Source organism: Babylonia areolata, chromosome 12 (assembly GCF_041734735.1).
Source record: "Babylonia areolata isolate BAREFJ2019XMU chromosome 12, ASM4173473v1, whole genome shotgun sequence".
NCBI lineage: Eukaryota > Metazoa > Mollusca > Gastropoda > Neogastropoda > Buccinidae > Babylonia > Babylonia areolata.
The window spans coordinates 25,083,553-25,107,926 of record NC_134887.1 but is presented as its reverse complement, the minus strand read 5'-3'; the positions used below and the strand labels follow the sequence as shown (position 1 = coordinate 25,107,926).

Below are 24,374 nucleotides of genomic sequence, written 5' to 3'. Positions count from 1 at the left end.
TTGATGAAGACTTTCTTGAACTCCTGGGTCTCTTTCAGGGCACATCGCTTCTCCATCAACGTCACCTTTGTCCGGCGAGACACAAATTTCACTAGCACAGGTCGGCCAGCGGGAGCGTTGCCACGGGAAACAGTGGAGTTGTGGCTGTTGGTCTTCCTCTGGCCAGACCTGTGGACAACAGCTATTTCACTGGGCTTGATGGAACAGCCCGCAGCCTGGAAGACTTCCTCCTCCAGGTCCTCGTTGTCTTGTTCTGGAATGCCGACGATTTTAACGTTCTCTTGTCGGCTGTATTGTTCTTGTTTGTCTACTTTGTACTGAACAAACATACAGATGTCCAATTTTAAGTTGGAGAAAACCATTTATTCTTAAAACTGACCTGACATGAAAAAATACTTGCTTTTAACAAAACTTTAAAACCCTCTCCTAAGATTAAACAAATATTGAATTCATTCAGATTTGATGAAGATTCTTAATTTGGCAATTATTAAGGAATTTGTATGAGTTTCGTCTCATCCACATGTCAAGCACATAAAGGAAGGCAGTCAAAGTTCATTACAACCAAAACACTTGGAATGCATTTGATGAATACTGTGAAAAATGTGTTTACCTTGGTTAATTGGTTCAGCAAACTGTCGGTTACAATGTAGCTACAGTTCCGCAGACTGAGACTCTTGAGATGTGGACACTGGGCATACACAATGCGCAGCGTGTTTTGTGTCAGGTAAACATCTTCCAGATTTAAGTGTTCCAGTGCAGGCACCAGCAACACTTTGAGCGATGCATTATTCAGCTTCTTCTGTCTTGCCAGACGATTCAACATAAAACTGTCATGGAAAGATAATCAAAGACACAAAATTAATCACATTTTCTCAGAACAGTACCTAAAGAAAAATAATAATGATAGCATTTTGATTCATGTTCATTCTAGTGTGGCATTATCTGATGATACAATGGTATAAATGATCAAGTAGAATGTATGTGTTGTGTGGGTGTACATGTGTGTGTGTGTGTGTGTGTGTGTGTGTGTGTGTGTGTGTGTGTGTGAATGTGTGTGAGTGTGTATTTCTAGCAATTCTGAACATGAACACAGTTATGAATAAAAATAAACCTTCTTATGCAATATTTTCAACTGCTAAGTCCTTTTTAGAACTGATTAAGTTTTATGCTTGTGGATAGTAACTTGGTGATGCATTTCACAAGAACTTGACATGGATTTCAGAACATGTATCTTAATATGTAACATACACATACTTGTTGATCTCAAGACTGGTTTATTGTCTAAAAAAACAAAATTAAACAAAGGCAGATTAAGTTAAGAAAGTATGCATTTCACTGTATCAATCACACACTCACACCCACTCACACACACACACACACTCACACTGTCCCTCTCTAAGCCACAAACTCCTCCATAATCTCCTGCCTCACTCTCTCAGAACACCTTCCCCATCTCTGTCTGCACTTCCAACCCACTCAACCTTATTCCTCCTTTATTCAACAAGCTCCCATAACAATAAAAACACATTATTAAGATTTACTCTAAAATCAAACCCATGGTATATTGTAATCACAGTAGTAGTGCTAATGATGATAATAATAATAATATTATCATCTTAATAGAAAGCATACAAACACATACTAAATCAGCACAAAAAAATTGGCCTGCATGGCAAAGTGAGAAAAAACAAAACAAAAACTCCAATCATTAACCACTGAATTTGAACCCTGAATGTCATTGACTGCACTCAAGAAAACAAACCCCACTACATTTCACCAAAACATGAACTAATGTAGCAAACATTCTACTTGCTGCACCTGCACTTATTACAGAACTGCAATGCAGGTTTGTAAAGACATAGAAAAAAAAATTGCGATGATTTGATATAGAATAACTAAGTTTTTCTCATTGTGTTTAGATACTTAAAGGTCCCAAAGACACATTTTCTGGTGCAAAAACACTTTGAAATGCACATTCTTCAGAGTACTGTGGACAGACACACACACACACACACATAAGTATCAAAAACAAAAACAAAAACCAGTTGAAGTGGCACTCTTCTGAGATTATAAGTAGCCACCATGGCATTTTGCACGGGCATTTTCCATCAAACGTTATTGTACCTTCATGTTACACTTAAATTCACCCCTTCATCTATCCCTTGAGGTCTGCTGGTGTTGGGGCACCAGTGAAGACTTAGCTACCACTTTCCTCCTCTGTCCTCCATGCTCTCTGGGATTCCACCAGGTTCATGCCTGTCCATTTTTGGATATTATCTTCCAACCATTTCCTTTGTCTTCTTTGTCTGTAGCTGTGACTTCCTCTGACTGTCTCTTGCATGATGGCCTGTTGAGCAGGAAACTTGTCTGTACCACTTCATTTTCCATTTCAAAACGACTGAAAGGATGTCATCATGAGATCCTATTGCTTGATGGATCTTGCAGCGGACCTCTTAACTTTATTTATCACATGATCTGAGTAGTGGATGCCCAATCTTCCTGCAGCATTTCATTTCTGTTGCCAGAATTTTTCTTTGTATGTCTGCTGAGAGAGCGTCCGAGTTTCACAGGCACAGAGGAAGACTGACAAAGCAAGGGAGCACAGTACCGTAAAGTTCGGTCTATAAGCCGTGACTTTTTACCCCAGCTTCAACCTCTGCGGCTTATACAATGATGCGACTTATTTGCGGATTTTAATGATCCCGGGAGTGTCACGTTCTCGTCTATTCTTTGCTGCCCTTCAACTCACCAAAATCATGATTTCTGTCCATGAATTTTTGGATGAGCTTCAGGATAGTGTGCTAACTGTTCACGTTTTATAAATCAAATCCGCACACATTAAAGCCTTCAGATCAGCATTCAGTTCTACTCTGCTCAAGCGTACACCCTCATCATGCCGAAAACGCGACATTATGCCTATGATGCAGCCTTCAAATTGAAGGCAATTGACCTAGCAGACAACAGTGCAAGCGACGAACCAGCAGCGACCTCCACTTCATGAAGTGAAAGCGAGGCTAAGTCAGTGACCTAAGGTGGTGGAGGAAGCTGTGCTGGTTCTCTTCAACTCGGACACTGAAGATGAAGATTTTAGTGAATTCAGTCAGCAGGATGACGTTGAATAAATGTGACTATCACCAAATCATGGATCTTATTTTCGTTTTGTTTATTTCTCTTTTTTTTTTTTTGTGGCACTAGCAGTATTTTCGCTTGCTTTTCTTTGCGTTGTTCCCGTTCGAGTTTATTTCATAACCTACAGTATCGACAGCTTTTCTTAGTATCAGTATGTGTTCCGGTACCGGAAATAAGTGCGGCTTATAAACCGGTGCGGCTTATGTATGTATAAAGTTAAATTTTTTCCAAAATTTAGTGGGTGCGGCTTATATACCAGTGCGCTCAATAGACCGAACTTTATGGTAGGTGGATTTTGGTTTGCAGGCTTATGTTCTTAGTTTCTCTTGATGGTTTGCAGTCTTGCTTTCATGACTGTTGTTTGTGCAATCCTTGTCTCAATCTCAGGTTTTGAACCTTCATCAGATATGATGGAGCAAATGTATTCAAATGTCTTTACTGTTTCTAAACTTTTCCCGCTGACTTTGATGTCTGAAGTGATACCTAAAGTGCTGTTAATCATGAGTTAGTCTTTTTGGCACTGATTTCTATGTCAAATGCACAGGACACATTGTCCAGATGCCCCACTTTTTTCCTTTTCCCTTTGTGTTCGACAGCTACGCAGTCAGGGTCGAAGTCCGAGGGATGCCACAAACTCGGACATCCGGCAAAGATCGGCTACCGTCCCCCAGAGCTTGGTGTTGAGGTCAGCACCCCCAGGCCAGGACTGCTGCTGCATCTTCTCATACAGGGGGCAGTCTTGGAGAATATGGGATGGAGTCTGGTCAGCCTGGCCGCAATCACATAGGGATGTGGCTGCCACTCCAATCCTCTTCAGGTGTGCTTGGAGGCCGCAATGTCCTGTGCGAAGGCGGTAGATGGTAGTCTGGTGTCTCCTCTCCAGTGCCCTGATGGGATCCTGGTGTGCCTGGTAGCCTCCGTTCAGGATGACCCAGCCTCTTCAGAATCTGCTGCGGAGGAGAGTTTTAACTTCCTCATACATGGCAGGAAAACGGTTGGCTGTGTGAGCTGGCTTCCTTCCTTAGCAAGGTGGTCTGCACGCTCGTTGCCTGGGAGGCCTACATGTGCTGGCACCCACTGAAGGGTCGTTGGGGCTGTTTGGGTAAGGGTTGCGAGGGAGACCTTAAGGGACTGGATCAGTGGACCAGGATCAGGGCAGTCAAGGGCCTGGAGTGTGGACATGGAGTCAGTGAAGATGGAGATGCTGCCAAGGGGCTTTCCACAGGAGGAGAGGAATTCTGCTGCTGTTTTAATGGCCAGGACTTCAGCTCTGAAATTGGAACAGAGCTTTCCTCCAGGGAGTGCGATGCTGCTGTGCTCTCCATCGGGAAATCTGATGTAGACACCACTGCCTCCGTTGTGTGTGGCTTCCTCCGCTGATCCGTCCGTGTATACATGGGTCCAGGAGCTGGCTGGGTAGGACTCCTCTATCATGGCCTGAGTCAGGATCCTGAGAGTAGCTGGTTGCTGGTCTTTGGTGGTGATGCCAGGAACTCTGAGGCTGATGGTGGCCTCTATCTCTTGGCCGAGCCTCCAGTCAGGCAAGGCAAGTCAGTGCAAGATTCCCCTTTTGCCGCCAGAACATCGCTGTGCTGTGCTCTGAGTGCTTTATGCTGGTGGTTGAGGCTCTGACGTTTGAGACGGTTCTTGGTGGGCTGCTCCAGTCTGTGGTGTAGGTGGTGTGAGGGCAGTCTTCTGAGCTTCTCTCCCTGCATCAGGACTTTCAGGTCACGTCTTCTCTCCAGGGGCTCGACGTTAGCAGTTTTCTCCATGTCATGGATCAACGTGGACCTCATGGCTCCAAGTGTGAGGCGTAGTCCCATATTTTGGACTTTGTCGAGCCGGCTCTTGGTCTTGGAGGCTGTGCCCCACGAGGTTGAGGCGTACTCCATGGTGGGTCTGACCGCTCCCATGTAGACCCTGGCGAGAAGCCTGCTGTCTGCTCCCCAAGTCGTCCCGGCCAGCTTCTTCAGCAGGGCTAGCTTGCGGATGCCTCTCCTCTCCATCTCCTCAATCTGGGGCCTCCAGGTCAGGCGGGTGTCCAACTTGATGCCAAGGAATGTTGGTATATCCGTCTGGGGCAAAACCTGACCCTGGAGCTTCAGCTTGACTTGCTCATTGGCGGTGGAGAGAGAGAAGAGTGTTGCACTGGTTTTTGTGGTGTAGAGTGATATTGCTGACGACTTCCTGAAGCCGGTAGGAGGCCGTGCTGGTGTGTTCAGCGGATGTCCATACTGCCAGGTCGTCTGCGTGCAGACTGTTGGATACGTGCTTCGTGATGTTGTCTCTGATGTCGCTGATATACAACAGAAACAATGTTGGGGAAAGCACTCCTCCCTGGGGGACACCCTCACGTAGCTTGACCTTTCTGCTGTGGAAGCCGTCTAGTTTGACCCTTGCGGTCCTGCCGAAGAGGTAGTGTTGGATCCACATGTACATCTTGCTACGTACGCCGGCTTGGAGAAGTTTCAGGATGAGGCCCTCCTTCCACACTTTGTCAAATGCTCTCGACAGGTCAAAAAACATAGCCAGTGTCTTCTTCTTCTCCTGAAAAGAGTTTTCGATGTCCTGGACAAGGAGGGCAAGTTGATCTTCTGTGTTGCGGAATTTTCTGTAGCCGGTCTGGGTAGGTGAAAGGATGTTCTGTGTTTCCAGGAGGAAGGTGAGGCAGTGGTTGACCATCCTTTCCAGCAGCTTGCCGACACAGCTCAGAAGGCTGATTGGTCTGTAGCTGTGGGGGTCCTTCTTATTCTTTCCCTTCTTTGGGATCGGGATGATCTCTGCCTCTTTCCAGATGGAAGGCACAACTCCTTATGTCCAGCTGTAGTTGAAGATCTGAAGCAGCACTGTTCTGGATGCTGGTCCCAGGTGCTTCAGCATGTCGCCAGTGACACCATCAGGCCCCGGAGCTTTCTTGGGCTTCAGCTTGCGAATGCCGTGTTTCAGCTCCTTCATGGTTAATGGTTCGCTCGTACAGCTGTCATCTATGCCATGTGGGTCTGATGTCATAAGTTTCGTGGTTTCCTCTCGTACCTGCTTGATGTGCTGTCTGGTCATGTGGATCGTACTCTCCTCTCGGTACAGTTCCGCAAAAGTGTTGGCTGCGGCCTTTTCTGTTTTCAGCTGGTTGTCCTGCTCGATGACGGTCTTGCCTCTGCTGGGGTTGTCATCATTCAATTTCTTTGTCAGCTTCCAGAGCCCCTGCATGTCTGTCTCCGTGTTCAGGGAGGATGTCTTGTCTTCCCAACTCTTGCGTGTTGCTTGCAGCTTTTCCTTTATGAACGCAGCTTTCACTCTGTTGTGTGTCTCTACATTCTCGTCAGTGGGGGAGCTCTCCATCATGTCCCTGGCTTCACTGAGGGTCTTGTGTAGGGTGTCAAGCTCAGGTGTCCAGTAGAGACGGTAGTTCCTGCGTTTGCCTCGTGGAATAGCTGCCTGCGCCACGTCTAATACTGCCTTATTAAAATTCTTGGCATTTTCGTTGATGTCTTGGTGCAACAGTGTCAGCGCAGAAGTCCTCTTGTCTGCCTCGTGCTTGAAAAGGTCCCAGTTTGCCTTCTTGTAATTCCAGCTTGCTGGGAGCATGGTGGGATGGGTTTCAAAATGTCTCTGTACTGTTATGATCACTGGCCTGTGGTCGCTGCCTCCAAGCTGGGGCGACACCTCCCTCTGGGCAATGCTATGGATGTCGTCTGTCGCGAAGGCCAGGTCAGGAGTGCTTGTGGTCCTCCATGCTCGTGAGTAGCATGTAAGTGGATCTTTTGGACTGTTGATGAGGGTCAGCTGGTTACTGATTGCCCAGTTTTCCACATCTTCTCCCTTCTTGTTAAGATCTTGGTAGCCCCAGCTGGGTGAGTGGCTGTTAAAGTCTCCTGTGATGATCCAGCTGTGGGAGTCAACGAGGATAGAGTCAAGCTGTATTTGGTTTGTAGGTGAATAGACATTGAGGACTGTCACTGACGTGCCTGGCAACAATAACTTGACTCCCAGAAATTCTGTGTCGAGATCAGCTTGACCAGAACTCTGGTTCTCTGCCACTGGGATGTTGTTTCTTACCAGGGTGATGAGGCCTCCCTTTGGTCTGTTCTCTCTGTCTTGTCTGAACAACTCGTAACCTCTTATGAAAAAGCGGTGAGTGTTCTTGAGGTGAGTCTCTTGGATGCAACATACATCTATTGCATTATCACGCAGAAACCGTTGGAGCTCAACCTTCTTGCGCTGTACTCCTTCCGCATTCCAGTGGACGATACGAAGTGCTGCTTGCCCATGTGCTCCATTCTGTTCTCCCCAAAGAGTCTGGGAAGGATCGCGTCCGTGGTCGGTAGTAGTGGATGGGCCCCTTTGAGGCTGAGGGCCCGGCACCGTCTCCCCCCAGCCATGGTCCAGGAAGACAATACCACATCGGTCTAACGTTGTCTGTGTAGCCATGTGTCGTAGAGTGCATGCACAGCCGGTTTTGACTAGATCACGCACCTTAGAGAGGCCACTGTGGCACCGTCTTCGGTGATATCCTGTTCTGGTAACGGTTTACAGTTGGCCGGGTATTCTCTTGGGAGTTTTCCTTCTCTTGGAAGGACTGCCTGCTGAGGCTAACGGACTCCATCTGCCCGGGTTTGAAATCAGAGTTGCCCTTCTCCTAGACTATGTGGGTCCATGGCACCTTACTCCATATCATTTGGTGCAACCCCCAAAGGGAGGGCTCCCCCATTTGCCACCCGGGGGACGCGCCCCTACGCCGTATAGTCCCAGCGCGAGGCCAGATGCTCCACAAGGCTTGCAAATTCATGTTCACTCCCCTGCAAGGCCTTCAATATCATCTGCAAAACACAAATTGGTAATTGTTCTTCCCCCAGTGGAAACTGTTCCTTCACAATCTTCCAAGGCATCTTCCGTAATCCTCCCCCAAAAGACAATGAAGAGGGTGGGTAACAACAGGCAATCCTGATGCACTCCCAACTGTAGTGCAGAACCAGGTTCCCTTGTTCCCATTCAGGAGTACAGCACTTGTGGCCTTGTTGTACAGTTGTTAAATCACTCAGACAATGTTGGCACTGATGTTGTGCATCCTAATGGTAGACCATACGGCAGCATGCCACACCCTCTTGAAGGCCTTCTTGAAATTAATGAATATGTGGTACAGGTTTTGTTGTTGCTGGAGGTACTTTTCACAGATCACTCTCAGGCGCACTGGCATGTGGACATGCCCTGGCATTCATGAACCAAACCCCCAGCTATGCACAAAATGCAGGGCATATGGAACTCTTCAGCCTTGGTCAGCCATCCCTCTAGAAGACAGATACTCTGAACAACACTGCTGCACCTCCTGGGGCTGTCTTACACATGGCAGCTACTGTACCTGTGGGACAATGAGCCCCAGAAGGTGAGAGGATGGAGAAGAGACTGCACAACTCCCCTACACTTTAAAAAGTCCCCTGTGCTGGTCTGGCAAGCAGGTACACCAATAAACCCAAAGAGAGAGAGAGATGTCTCTGTGATGGCGCTCTGAACTGTCCTGAAACCTGCCTGTTCTCTGGCAATAACTGTCTCTGCGTGAGGTTTCAGTCTGTTCAGAATGATTTTCAGCATAACTTTGCTTGGATGTCTTAGCAAGCTGATGGTACAATAGTTCTGGCATAGGTGAAGCTTTCCTTTTTTTTGCTAGGGTGATAAGTGACTGTGTCCAGGGAGCTGGCCATATTCCAGTGCTCTAGATGTCATTGCAGAAGTTCATGAGAGCAGAGATCACTGCCACTCCCTGAACCAGTTTTGAAGCTAAGCTTTGAATTCCTGCTCATTTCCCTTATTTCATTGCCTTGATTGCTGCCTCAACTCCCTCAAGTAGGATGGTGTGTGAGTTGTCTTCTGGTCTTGGCTGTGGATATTTTAGCACTGTTGGATCTCTGTTGAGCTGGTGGTTAAAAAGTTCCGAGCAGTGTTCTATCTGTGTAGTACCTCCTTTTCCTCAGTAAGATACTTCCCTGACATGCTCTGAATACTTGTAGGTCTTCCCCCATTTTTTTGTGGTAAGATCTTTAACCGTTTTGTAAGCTTTCTTGGTGTTATTTTTATGTTCAGGCTTTCTTTAATTTCTGTACATTGATGCTCAATGCCTTCTTCACTCCTTTCCTGACTTTGCTATTTGCCTCTCTTTACTTCTGGACTCCTAGGTCACCTTTCCCTTTCTTCAGTTCTTGTCTCATATCACACAGCTCATACAGCTCTTGTGACCCATGGCTTTTTCAGTGCTGTTTTCCCAAGATTTCACTGGTTGTTTCAAGTACTGTTGCGGTGAACGGTGTTGACTGTGGACTCCAAGTCTTATGTTGTTCTCGACTAATGTTAGAGGTGCAAATTTCCCTCCAGTCAATGCTCGGAACTCTTCTTTTACTGCAGAGTCCTTTAATCTCTACAAGCTGAACTGCAGTCTTGTGAACTTTGGCTAGTGATCTTCTTTGGACACATTCTAAATATCATCATCACCAAATCAGTCACTTCCAATATCTGCCCTGGGGAAGGTGCAGGTGTGTGCCATGTTCACTCCTGATCAGAAGCATTAGGGGACCCAGATGAAGTTGATCTGGTTGTGATGTTGGCCATCTTGGCTGTGCCATGTCCATCGTCTTGAAGGTTTGTGAGTGCCAAGAGTGTTAACTATGACTAGTTGTTGGTGGCTGTTCAACTCGAGAAACAGGAGTCCTCTTTCTTTTGTCAGACAGCTGCAGGAAGGTCTGAAGATGCCATGCCAGTGTGTCAAAGCATCTTCAACTTTTGCATTTCAAACACCTTGTACCACTGAGACATATTTCTTGTGTGTTTCATCAATGACTTCTTGAAGCTGATTGTTGAAGTATTTCATATCATCCTTACTGTAGTTGGATGCGGATGCAGACACCTGCACAACTGTGATATTAAAGGGTGCTGCCTTTAGACAGATGATCACTCTGGTGGAAACTGGGCAGCATCCCATAACTGTGTCCACAATGTCTTTGTCGGCTGGAAAACCCATGCCTTCTTCGTGTTTGTCTTGTTTTCTGCTGTAATACACTTTGTGCCCTTCATCTGTTGTTGTTTTGCCTGAGTCCTTCCAAAACACTTACATGCTCCAATAAAACAAACATCTGACTCATATGTGTGTGTGTGTGTGTGTGTGTGTGTGTGCATGTATGCATGCATGCATGTGTGTGTGTAACGAAGGAAATACATTCATACACATACAGACACATGCATCTGCTTGCATGAACACATGCCCACAAGGATGCAAGCATACATGCACATCTGACTGGCATCCTGCTCCCTGCGAAAAAGAGAGAGGGAGAGAGAATATGGGTGTCTTCGGTAAGCAAAGCCCCACCTCTTCATCCACCCATTCTTTTTTGTTAAAAAAACTCTCACCTGCCATCCTCCCTACTCCTTCAATTTATGTTCCTGATTAGTTGGCAAACACTAGACACAATTACAATTGTCCACACACACATTACACAGACACTCCTAGGTCTAATGCAAAGCACCATACCCAATAAGGTAATCATCAGGAAAGTTCTCCAAGTCATACTGCCCCAAGTTGTTAAGTATCACCTGGACACTGCTCTCAAACAGTGTAAAAACCTGGCTGTCATCGTGGTGGGGATTCTGTTGAAATGAATCATTCACAATTATAAATATGTTTTATAGAATAGATTTATACAGTACTATACTAAAAGTTTAAGCCCAAAGCACAAACACAACCTAAAGAGAGAGAGAGAGAGTGTGTGTGTGTGTGTGGAAAGAGAGCTCTAAAAAGTTACAACAGACAAAAACAAGAATACAATCCATAACACAAATACAAATGACATGTGTACTAATCTGTCAAATAGAGCAAGTTAACTAAATTTCTACATCTAAAAATAAATGGAAACTACAACATCTATATATAAAAAAAAAAAGTACAATATACTGAAGCTGCAGCGTTCATAAAGTTTAAAGACCCAGTAATGATATTCACACATCTGCTAAAGTATATCTGAGAGTGGAACTCCCTTCCAATACACATACAAACGGGCAGTTCTCTACTTATTTTCAAAACCAGTCTGCCTAAATATCTTCAACCCTTCTAACCATAACTGACCCTGATCTTTAAATTGCAGTTGGCAGTAACAAAGAGGGCAGTTATGTCTCACTTATTCTTTGATTAGTTGTTCTTGCTGGTGTTGATGTTGTTCTTCTTCTTCTCTTTTTTTTTCTTCTCATTCTATTTTGTATGCATGCACAGATTTATTCATTTTATTCTATCATGATCGTGACAAATGTCCAAGTAACACTGGTGATGGTAGTAGTCATTATAGTATGTGTTCCACTAGTCATGTGTAGATTTCACAGGCAGTAACAATACTGTACCTTTTAAACACCCGAATGTTTGTGGTAGTTCTGCACTGATGGCATCTCTCTCTCTCTCTATCTCTTTCTTTCTCCCACTCACTCCTCTCTCTCTCCCTCCACCTCTCTTTTGTCTCATTTTCCTATCAATATGTTAATCTTAGTCTCTATGTGTGTGTGTGTGTGTGTGTGTGTGTGTATTCTTCATTATGTATGTCTTTCTGCATGAATATTTTTTCCCTTCATTTATGTGTGCGCTGTTTGTAATGGATGTAGATTAGCAAGGACAGATTGGAAGAACAGGCTAGGCCTAAATTCTTTATCCTCGAATAAAAAATGTTTTCAGTTCTGAGTTCTCTCTCTCTCTCTCTCTCTCTCTCTATATATATATATATATGCATCAAAAATATATAGATAGATAGACAGATATTGCTGCACACAGAACCCCAGCTTATGTTGGAATCAATCTTTTTTTTATATATATATTCATGTATTTTCAGAAAGTTTAAAATTCATAGATTAACATACAAAAAAACCCCAGAAACTGATCTATCACAGGTTTTTTAAATATTTTTTTCAAAATTGGTATGCCCAAAAAGAACAAAAGGAGAAATTGGTTTATGAAAAAACCCATATATTTGCCTGCTTCTAACTTCAGAACAAGAATTATCTTAACATGTATATGGTATCAAAAGATTCAGAATTAAGTAAACTATAAATTTATATATAAAAAAAAAGCATGGGAAAATTAATATTCTTTCTGTACTCAAATGAAGTCAAGAATGGCGAGTGGACCAGCTGCTGTGGCAGTAGTTAGCGTCGCGGACTGACGGCTGGGAGGACATGGGTTCAAATCCCAGCGGAGGTGGGTTTTTCGGCCCGTGTCCAGCTCCTACTCAGAGTTGAGTGTGCTGTGGGTTTAAATGGGAAGACTGGGACCACACAGTCGAGTAGCATCCACTTCAAGGATGTGTCTTTAGGTGTGTTGCTCTAATTACTGAGTGACCAACACTGCAAGTGTCTGTATCTCTTGGGCCTGGTTAAAGCCTGGTAAATGCCGGGATATCATTATGACAGGAAGCATAGAGTACAGCCTTGTCATGCAGTCCCAAACCAAAATGGACCTCCACAGCAACATCATCATCGTCCTCCTCCTTCATCATCATCAATATAAACAAAACAGTCTCAAGTCTGTGGCCTTTCATGCCCTGCTCTCATGGTGACCTCAGTTTCGATACCCCTCCACTTCCGTGCTTGGGGTGAGTCCTGTCAATGTCTAAGTGGCGGCAGATTCATGGGGGCTGTTGTTTGAGCCATTATTGCCGTTAGTAGGGGGCTTAGTAGGTGGTGGCCTAAGTACATTAAATCAGAACAGGCACCACTGAACACCACTGAAGTGACTCAGCAGCAGTGCAGAGTCTCCTCTGGTGTGTGGCCTCCTGGCGCCTAACAGCGATGATTCCCTGCGTACTGCAGATGCTGGAACTGTGACGGAAGAACCCAGGTGTGGCATTGTATGGGGGAATCTCAATAAGCCACGTGGGAGAAATGCCACTGAAATGGTGCAATTGACAGCGCAGCAAAAAAAACAACAAACAACAAAAAAAAAGAATGGAGAGTGGAGGAATGACATCATGCTACAAGAGAGCTGTCAATGGCGATAGTGAATGTTTAATAAGAGACAAAGGATGCATTTGTGTTTGAACAAAAAATATGTCCCATAATACTGATCAATCTTTTGATCTTCGGCTTTAGATCCCAGATCAAAATGCTGTTTACTAACAGCAACCATTAAGTGTATTGCCACATCATCGTCTGACGTAATTTCAGAAAAGCCTTGAGTCAAATGCACTGAAAATTGCAACTTAGGAATGTGTGTAGCAGTACCAACAGCGCATGCACCTGAAAACATTAACAATACCACAGTTCCAGGCAATTTTATACTAAAATACTTACCAACAGCAAAGATAAGACTTCAAAGATGCGAAATCTGTAAAAATCTTGATTTTCATTATTTTGACCCTAATGACTTCAGCCTCGTTTTAGCATGCTGTGCCACATCTCTCTCTCTCTCTATATATATATATATATCATAGTATGTCCTATGTATATATATATATATATATATATATATATATATATGAACACACTCACATACATGATCAAGATCTGGCCATAGATTCACTTCAAACAGAAGGATGCTTGTATCTAAACCCACACACATATATATGTATGTATGTGTGTGTATATATGTGTGTGTATGTGTGTAGATACATGTGTCCTTCTGTTTGCAGTTATATGTGTGTGTGCGTGTGTGTGTGTGTGTGTGGATACATGCATTCTTCTGTTTGCAGTGTATTTATAGCCAGATCTTGATCATGTATGTGAGTGTGTTCATCCACATGTATGTTTACAATTTCATAAATTTAGCATTGTTTACCATTTTTGGGTGTATGTTGGAGATGTATCTTGCAAGTATACATTTATTTGTTTCATAGTGTAGAATCAGTTTACCCACCTTTTCCATTCTCCTTCCATAAGAAGCACGGACCAACACTTTGCCATTCTCTATGCGACACTCGAAGCGATGACTGCCTCTACGGGACTGGGAATCTTTAATCTCTGCCATGACTTCCTCTGCACAGTACTGGGACAGCATGGGCACCAAGAGCAACTCATGCAGATCCACGAACCCTGACAATACACAAAGATAATATGAAGGATTTAGTCTTGTTTGCTGGCATGATTATCATGTTTGCTGTTTTAAATGGTTTGCTCATCTTGACATGATGGGAGACAGTTTTCAAAACAAAACATCTCATCTAATTAGCACTCTAGGCTCCGGTATTTCAAATACATGTGTCCTGTAAAATCATAATTATGTACACTCTTCCTTTCATGTTTTGTTTAATCAAGACAGAAAGTGCATATAATAATAATGATGATAATAATAATAATAATAATGGATATTTGTTGAGCACTTCCCTCCCTTGCAGGGAGCTCAAAGAGCTTTACAATAAACATTAAACACATAAATGCATTCACTAAAACTTACAAAAGGAAGAAGAAAAAAAGATTCAATTTTAACGCACAGAAGCATAAAACAGATTCAAAGACTAAACCTATCACATTACTTAATCTCTCTCACACACACACACTTCTCTCAGATACTGAGGGGCAGCAATCATCTTCAGCAATTTTCATTTCTTTTAGAACTGTAATATATATGTTGCCAGTGTCTGATTATTATCTGCACCTGAACCCATTTTATCTTGATCTCTTGTGCATTTTCAAGAAGACAAAGCCATTCTTGATGCAATCTTTTGATTCAATTTCAAAAGTAGTTCAGAAAGAGGTTGTTTGAAATTAGCATATAGTATTAGAGTTTCATGCCTTACTGCACCAAAAAGGTGTTTTTTTAAGCGGGCAGTAGTTATTTCCAGTGTCTTATTATCTTCTATATTATCTTCTATTTGTAAGCTGAAAGTATTAATATAATTTTTTTTAACGCTGCTTCGTAACCTGCGTAAGTGATGAAACCAACATTCATACCATACTTTGTGTCAAACTCTGTTTCAAATATTCCCCATTAATTGTTTGTCAAGAAATGTGCAATGAAATGTGCATTTCAGTATGTTATGGCTACCACCACCACCACAACCACCTATCCCTTAACATCTGCTGATGTTGCTGGGGTACTAGTGAAGACAATCCCACCACTCTCTTCCACCTGTTTCTGTCCTCCATCACTCTCTGGGATTCTGCCAGGTTCGTACCTGTCAATTCTTGGATACTGTCTTCCCACTTCTTCCTTGTCTTCCTTATCTGCAGCTTCCTATGACTGTCCTTTGCAAGGTGGTCTTTGCAAGTCCTGTTGAGTGGGAAACATGGCCATACAACTTCATTTTTCGTTTCTTGACAACTGTGAGGAGGTCACCATAAGGTCCTATTGCTTGTTGGATCTTGCAGCAGACCTCTTTGTTTGTCACATGACCTGTGTAGTGGTTGCTCAAAGTCCTTCTGTAGAATCTCATTCCAGCTGCCATGATTTTTCTTTGCATGTCTGCCAAGAGCATCCAAATTTTTCAGGCATAAAGGAAGACTGACAAGGCAAGAAAGTGCAGTGGGTGGAATTTGGCCAGCAGACTATGTTCTTGTCTCTCCAGATGGTATTGAGTCTTGCTATTGCAGCTGTTGTCTGTGCAATGCTTGTCACTATCTCAGGTTTTGAACTTTCATCCAGTATGATGGAGCCAAGGTATGTGAATATCTTCACTGTTTCTAAACTTGTCCTGCTGACTTTGACGTCTGAAGTGATACCAAGGGTGCTGCTGGTGAAGAGTTTCCTCTCCAGAAAGACACTGAAAAGGGTGAGTGACAGTAGGCATCCCTGACACACTCCAACCATAGTGTGGAACCAGTCTCCCTTGTTACCATTCAGGAGTACAGCACTTGTGGCCTTGTTGTACACTTGCTTGATCACTCGGATAAAGTTGGCACTGATGTTATACATCCTCATGGTAGACTAAAAGGCAGCATGCCACACCTTCTTGAAATTTGTTATCAATAAATATGTGGTACAGGTTTTATTGGTGCTGGATGTACTTTTCAGACTGCTTCCAGGTTGAATATCTCTTTAATGGTACTCCACCTTAGGGGTACTTTTTGTAGATTACTCTCATAAGCACACTTAATGATAATCCCAACTAACAGATGAAATCTCAAGCACAGATGGTTATTGCTGAAGAACAAGCAGGTTTCAGGACAGATGGAGCACCATCAAATAGACATCATGGCCACCAACTGAAATCTTGTTACACATGTTTAGCTAATGATTCAGGACTAGTTTTTGGTTGCGTTTACCACAGTATTGCTTGTAAGCTGTCATTTTTGTAAAGGTATACAACCAAAACTTATTCTCATGCTTTAATTCCATTATAGATATCCTGGATAGCCTTCACAATAAAAAATTTCTTAACCATGTAAGTTTAAAATTTGAAGTCCAAGCCTTGTTTGTTTTTTGTTTTTTGTTTACTCTTTTGATTATTTTCTTGCTTATCATGTTTGTCACTTATAATACAAATGTCTAAGACTTGAGTCTCCCCTTTGAACTCGACCTTCACCTGACTTCTTTACAATATATATAAGCATAGACAATAAGAGGAGCACAGAAGTTCCAAGGATATAGAATTAAAAACTCATTATTTGTATGTAATGTAATTTTTTTTTAAAGTGGTATATATCCTTAAAACCTGCAAACATTCACATACACTTGTTATTTCTCTTCTCTCCCTTGTTCAGTCAGTTTGCACATGAATGTTCAAACCATAATATTTATCTTTGTCAGACAGAGAACATGTGAGTCTATGTAGTATACACACATTGTGAGAAATCGTGGGGATGAGAGAAAACGTGACAGGTTTCTCCGAATCCCAAGAGTTCTCCTACTCCCACGATTTCTCTCAAAGTGAGAGAAATCATGGGGGCAACCCCATGCTTTCTCTCAAAGTGGGAGAAATCGTGGGATTGTGAGAAATCGTGGGCTTACACACCTCTTTACAAATACTCAGTAAGCACATGCATTAGTTCATGAGTTTGAAGGCAGGCATCTTTTTTCATATATATATAGCCTCTCTGCTTAGAATGCTACATTCAATCAATAACTCACAAAAACATATGACTGAAAGGAGGCTGTTAAATTTTTATTTAAAGAAAGATTTGTTCATGTCTCATAACTTACTGCATTATGTCACAAATTGCTGTTAAAAAAAAAGAAAGAAAAAAAGCAACTAACACCAGTCAACTGGATTCTGTGATGTACATAACAAGATCTCCAAAATCTAAATTGCAGTTGCCACCATTGTCAGTTGAAAAGAAAAACCCACATACATTTCCAAACATATATCTTGAGCAGTGGAAAAACCCAACCAGTTTGCTCCCTTGGTACAACAGCAACATGAATTTTGCACCTTCTCAAATATAAGTCCTTTTCACCTCATACAACACTTTTCTCTACTTTGATTTGGCCCTACATCTTATCAGTTTCACAACAAACTCAACTTTTCTTCAACTTTCAAATTGTAAACACAAACAATTTTTAGGTCATGAGATGGACCTTGACACAATGTTTTGCCAAGTTTCATGTTGACTGCTGGCAGAAGTTTTGAACATCGATATATCACCATCAATATGAGTTCATCTGACACAGAAAGTTATGATGATTGTGCCATAGATGATTGCTCTAATGACTGAAACCCTCTCAAATTGAAAATCCTTTGCCCAGTTGGTGGATAAGAACCGCAGTATACTATAAGAGGAGAATGAGGTACATTGACTGGTTTTTCCTTGTGTGTTATTGCTTTCTGGTCACATACAAAAGACTGATGAGGTGAACAGTTTACTTTACTCAACACTATCCATATCATACACTTAATACCTTAATACCATAATATATCTTGAAAAAATTTATACTGAATTCATGTTGCGGAGGTCCCTGACTGCAATGGCTGCTACCGAATCAGCCTCTTGTTTCTCACTGTCAAACATTGTCTTTGCTTACTGCATCATAATTGATAAATCTTTTCTGTGTTCTGGACAATCAATTCTTGTTGGCCGTAAACATTTATTGTCCTGAATTTGTTCAGTGTTGTATACTTTGGTGTATGTGCCAGTGTGTGGGTGTGTATGGTGGAGATGTGAAGTGGGATTTGTTCCAGTAAAGTGTTATTTCTGTAGCATGATTTGTATATCTAATGTAGTTTGTGTATACATGTGGATTTTGAACACAAAATAAAATTATGTGGAAAATAAAATTTACAAATTTAGAGGTTATGAGAGAGAGAGAGAGAGAGAGAGAGAGAGAGAGAAGAAATGTTTTTCTTAGGATATTAGATAAACACTGGTGTGCTTTTATTTTACATCTAGTCCCAACCCTCCAGAGTACTGAACAAAGGCATATACATAATGGTAATAAAATGTTTAAAAATAATACATAATTTTTCAATGGCATGACATCCAGTACCAATGCTGCTCAAAGTGCCTTTCATCATCAAGTTGAATATAAACATGCCTTAAAAACACTTTAATACTTTTCTGTCAATGAAAAATATCCAATCTGTTCATATATGTGTGTGTATGTGTGTGTGTGTGTGTGTGTGTGTGTTCATATATATATATATATAGATAGATAGATAGATAGATAGATATATAATGCAGCCCATTGTTCTCAACAATTTGACTGTTTATAATTGTAACCCCCCCACCCCCACATCCCCCCCCCACACACACACACACACACCCCTCCCTTTTTTTTCTTTCTTTTTTTCCTGTTCATTCTTATTTATTTATCTATCTTTTTTTCTTGTTATTTTTTTTAATTAATTAATTAATTTTTTATCTTTTTAATTTTTTTTAATTCAATTATCATTATTATTATTAATATTCTTTTGATTATCCCCCCCCCTCCCCCTCTTTATTTTCTTTCTTTCTTTCTTTATTTTAAATATCTATTTATTTTCTTTCTTTATTTATCATTGATTTTTATTTCATTTTTCTTATTATTATCATTTATCGTTTTATTTCTCTACTGTTGATTGAGTTATTCAAGTTAGGTTTTAAGGAACTTATTTTTTGACAGTACAAGAAAATAGACAATTGCAATTCTTTAGGCTCTAGACGAAACCTGGCATAGTGAAATTGCATCACAACATGTACGTCATGGCATGCTTGCGTCATAACAGATGCGTAAGAGTGACCCTGGTAACATGTAAACAACTTATCCCTTGAGGAAGGAATGTGACCGTTCTGAAAATTTGGAATATTTGACAGATTGATGTGTTTGTTTTTCTTTTTTCTTCTCTCTCTCTCTCTCTCTCTCTATATATATATATATATATATACATATATATATATATATACATATATATATATATATTAAAAAGCACATTTCAAAATAAATCTAATGATAAAGGATATCAAGTAAACAAAGGTTTGATTAAAATAAGATGCATTTCATAAAACATACACACCCATTCACACACAATGTCCCTCCCTTGCAGACACAAACACACACACACACCCACTCACACAAACTGGCATTTGATGTCAACTGTACTACAACAGAAATACATAAGAATTAAAATATTTCTGACATAGAATTCCATTTGGACATAAACACATATACTTACGCATGCACATCAGAACACTGTACCCTCACACACACACACACACACATACAGGCGCACGCACACCCACACGTCGGGATTAAAAATAACCTGATCGAAAAAAGGTGATATCACATCTAAGACCAACCTACGTCAATACATAATGCATTAAAACTGAATTACATAAACACTTACACAAAGATACTTGCTGACTACTTGCTAACAAACAGATTTGCTTAACCATTCTGCCCTGATGGTATCTTGGGAAAAAAAGAAGAGAGAGCGAGAGAGAGAAACAAAACAAGGTACACACATATATATACAATGATTTTATATCCAATTTTCATTCACCAAAGTATACCATGCAGTGATTTGTTTTGGCCTAATTTCTCAACCTCAATGTTTTGTGAATTAAGATGTCAAAGGTCAAGGTCACATCATTGTGTAATTTGCCAGATAATCTGTTTGCAAAAGGTTGATGTTGTTTTTCCAATTATTCCTTTGTTAGAGTGAGTGCTTATCACAAGTGAGTCTTGAAGGTCTTGCCTCTCTTGTTTTTACAAATGAAACAGTGGCAAAGGGCGTGCACACACACTGTGACTCGAGCACGGGAGCACACCCCACCACCAATCAGCTACCATAGTTTTTTCACTCAGCATCGGTGAACATTACGTCAAATTGAAGAACGAACAAACACTTTATAATGTCGCACCAGAATATGAAATGCAGTTACCAGAGTCATCGACTTGCAGTCCTTCTTTCCGTGCCGCATAGCGTAAAATGTAACTCAGTCTCTTGCTTAGGCGTTCCTTGTGTGCTTGTTCCCTGGAAAGTTTTGGCGAAGAATTCCTGTCGTCAACGCCGTTTCCATTGTTTTGTGCCATCATATGTTTCTTTTTCTTTTTCTTGGAACCGCTTGTCATCCAAATGTTCACATTCCCTTGGGAGACGAGTTTTGGCTGTTGTGTTTACGCCATGTTTGTGCAATCGCGTTTCAACCTCACTCGGCTTTTCGTGTCCCAACTTGTTTTTAGACCTTAGTCACGTCTAAGAATGGTTAACCCTGCACAATAATTATTACTGACAACACGCCAGTACCGGACATGTTGTCTGACCGATGCACAGCCCGTTGAAACACACGAAGCATGTGAAGCTGACTTAATTGTTTCGCGCCAACACACACACACACACACACATTGACTCGGACGTATACGCACTAAAAAACAGACAAACAAAAACCAACGTGTGTACCAAGTTACAAAGTGCGTGCATACACACACACACACACACACACACACTGACACACACACACATGCGCATGCACGCATGCACACCGAGACACACATGCAAGAAAATTGTAGATTTGTAAATTAATGTCGGACAAAAATCAAAACACAATTCGATTCAAAATGTTAAAGGTGGTGGGTGGGTAGGTGTATAAGGAGAAGAAAATGTAATTTAATATTAATTTGTGTAGATTCAGTGGCCGGATCTGGCTACAGTTATTTTTGGGTATGGTTAGTTATTGTGAAATTCATATCAATAATAATAATGATAACAATGGACATTTTTACAGCGCGTTTCATCAGAAATAACACACACACGCGCGCCGCGAATGCGCGGACACTCACCAGCACCCCGCCACACACACACACACACACACGGCAAACAGCCTCTCCACGACAGAACATGTAGGCTACCCAACTCGAAACCAGAACACACCAAGGTGGCAGACACGGAGGCTTCGCACTGAGTGGGAGACAGGAATGACAGTATTGTTAACCGGCATTGTATTTGAATTTCTTTTTATCACAACAGATTTCTCTGTGTGAAATTCGGGCTGCTCTCCCCAGGGAGAGCGCGTCGCTACACTACAGCGCCTGACTAATTTTTTTGTATTTTTTCCTGCATGCAGTTTTATTTGTTTTTCCTATCGAAGTCGTGGATTTTTCTACAGAATTTTGCCAGGAACAACCCTTTTGTTGCCGTGGGTTCTTTTACGTGCGCTAAGTGCACGCTGCACACGGGACCTCGGTTTATCGTCTCATCCGAATGACTAGCGTCCAGACCACCACTCGAGGTCTAGTGGAGGGGGAGAAAATATCGGCGGTTGAGCCGTGATTCGAACCAGCGTGCTCAGATTCTCTCGCTTCCTAGGCGGACGCGTTACCTCTAGGCCATCACTCCGGGTGGTTCATAAATTTCTTGGGGCAAGCAGGCAACAGTTCAGTCTTTTCATCATTCAGCTGTAGTTTGTCGAAGGTCATCCAAGACGTCAAGTCTGTTATACACTCAAGTTTTGCACGTGTGTGTCATCAGTTCAAGTTATCAGTTTCAGCAATAGAAGCCGACTGGTAGATTTGGGTGTTGTCAGCGAAGCCCTGGTGCGAGAGACAGTGACTGTTTATTACATCAGACAGTGGGGTAGCATACTCAGTGAACAAACAGAATAGGGCCAAGGACTGATCCCTGTGGGACACCATATGATAACGGAGTTTCGTTCGAATATTTGCCATTTACACAGTACAGTCTTGGTTTGATTCGTTAAGTAGGACTGAAACCAGGAAAGAGCAAGATCGTGAATGCCAAAAGAATTTTTGATTCTTTCAATGAGAAGTGAATGATCAATTGTATCAAATGCTGCAGTAAGATCTAAAAGAGCAACTTGGAACTGAAATGTTATCTTCGTCAAAACCACAGGGAATGTCGTTTACAATATTCAGCAGTGCTGTTTCGGTACTATGGCCTTGTCGGTAACTTAAGCAAACTGATGGTGGTCGAAAAGATCATTCTGCTCAAGGGTGCTTAAGAAGCTGGGAGAGAATGACTTTTTCTAAAATTTTGGAAAGAAAGGGCACATTTGAGACAGGTCTGTAATTTTTCAGATTGTTCTGATCTAAGAAAGGCTTCTTTATGAGTGGAAGCAGAACTGCATGTTTAAAAACAGACGGAAAGCAACCAGACAGAAGTGAATCATTAACAATATGAGTGATGTACGGAAGACAAGATCAAGGAAAACAGCCGCGGGGATGGGGTCTATTTCACAGGACTTTTGCGCTGCATTTAAGCAAATTTCTACGAGAGCTCCTGGCTGGTATAGATTGTTGGAAGGCGTGTTGTTATTGCTTTGCCAAGAAGTGTGTTTGTGATGTTGAATAGTTGAATATTAACACTGACTTGAAGTGATGTCTTTTATAACTTGTGGAAAATATTGTAGGCAGGCTCTGAAAAGTATATATCTTAAAAGTCGACTATACTGTTTCAGTTGTGTATATGTGTCAGTATACTATATATATGCCTGAGAAAGAGAGAAAGTGCCATATGCATGATTTATGTCAGCGGTTCCCACAGATATTATCGCAAATACAGTAAACTATATTGATATAACAGGATTGTTAATCAGTCCTGAAACGGGATATAATTATCAGCTGGACTACATGAAATTCAGTAGAGGTGGTACATGGTATCTGAAATTATTACAACTAGTACAAAGAGGCTCTTTGGTTAAAACTGCTGAAACACAATTTAAGGTATTTTAGGTATTCAGTTTAGATACGTACCCCCTCCCCCCGGCCTGGCCACCCCCTCCCGCACACACACACACCCGCCACCGATTTGCCACAACTGAAGAGGGGTGGGAAAAGATATCCGATGTCCAGCGTTCAGTTTAATCAGTAATGTATTTGGGAAAGCCGAGAGATGTGTTAAAATCATGCAGTGAGTCAGTGTAACAGTCTACTGGGTGTTAAAATCATGCCGGTCAGTGTGACAGACAGTCTACAAGTTCCAGAACAAAGATAAGTGATTTTTCTGTGTATTTGACTGATAATTTGTCATCGCGTTGTTGTTTAATTATTGAATTATTAGTGAATTATTGAGAGGGCTCAATGATAAATTGTCAGTCAAATGCATGGAAAAATCACTTGTCTTTGTTCAGGACAGAGTGGTTTTTCTGTGTATTTGACTGATAATTTGTTATTGCGTTATTGTTTAATTATTGAATTATTAGTGAATTATTGAGAGGGCTCAATGATAAATTGTCAGTCATATGCACAGAAAAATCCCTTATCTTTGTTCTGGACATAGTGATTTTTCTGTGTATTTGACTGATGATTTGTCATCTCATTATTGTTTAATTATTGAATTATTAGTGAATTATTGAGAGGGCTCAATGATAAATTGTTAGTCAAATGCACGGAAAAATTACTTATCTTTGTTCTGGACAGAGTGATTTTTCTGTGTATTTGACTGATAATTTGTCATCGCGTTATTGTGTAATTATTGAATTGTTGGTGAATTATTGAGAGGGCTCAATGATAAATTGTTACATTGCAATTGAACATTACAGAAGGACCTGTAGTTCTCAGCAAAATACAATCTGCTGCGCATCAATACCCAGATACACCCTTCCACCGGCTAAAAGGAGACCTGACTAAAATCCCCAATCCCACGGCTTTCGTACAGATCCCATAGCTGTTGGGTTAAACAGTCACTAACTGTATGCAGTCTGGCCTTAGGGCGACACCAGACTGACGGACTCCACACAGATGGGCATCAATTGCCCTTCCCTAATAAGAGGCTCTGTCAGGGCGGCCGAATATTTTCCCTCACCACATAGAACACTTTTCTATGGATACTAACAAAACCCTGTCTCGCGTGCACCTCGGGGATCAGCTGCATTGCACGAGCCATAAATTCAGATCCCCCAAACCCCAAAACAGACGTGGCAAA

At 41.8% G+C, this 24,374-nt stretch overlaps 1 protein-coding gene across 3 annotated transcripts in view; it reads right to left on the bottom strand.

Annotated features, from left to right (window-relative positions):
* The window catches only part of LOC143288468 (uncharacterized), a 35,962-nt gene extending 15,037 nt beyond the window's left edge, over nt 1-20,925 (bottom strand). For 2 of the 3 annotated variants that reach the window (XR_013056110.1, XM_076596990.1), the window contains exons 1-4: nt 20,377-20,795; nt 14,000-14,175; nt 10,643-10,758; nt 611-827 (exon numbers count right to left, since the gene is read on the bottom strand). Coding sequence is in view for 2 of the 3 variants with exons in the window: in XM_076596990.1 (XP_076453105.1) it covers nt 611-827; nt 10,643-10,758; nt 14,000-14,175; nt 20,377-20,566 (699 nt within the window). In the remaining variant the exon portion in view is untranslated. Of the gene's footprint in view, nt 1-610; nt 828-10,642; nt 10,759-13,999; nt 14,176-20,376; nt 20,796-20,894 lie in introns of those variants that run through there. The other variant, XM_076596991.1, reaches the window with a different exon arrangement.
* Between the last annotated feature and the right edge of the window lie 3,449 nt (nt 20,926-24,374).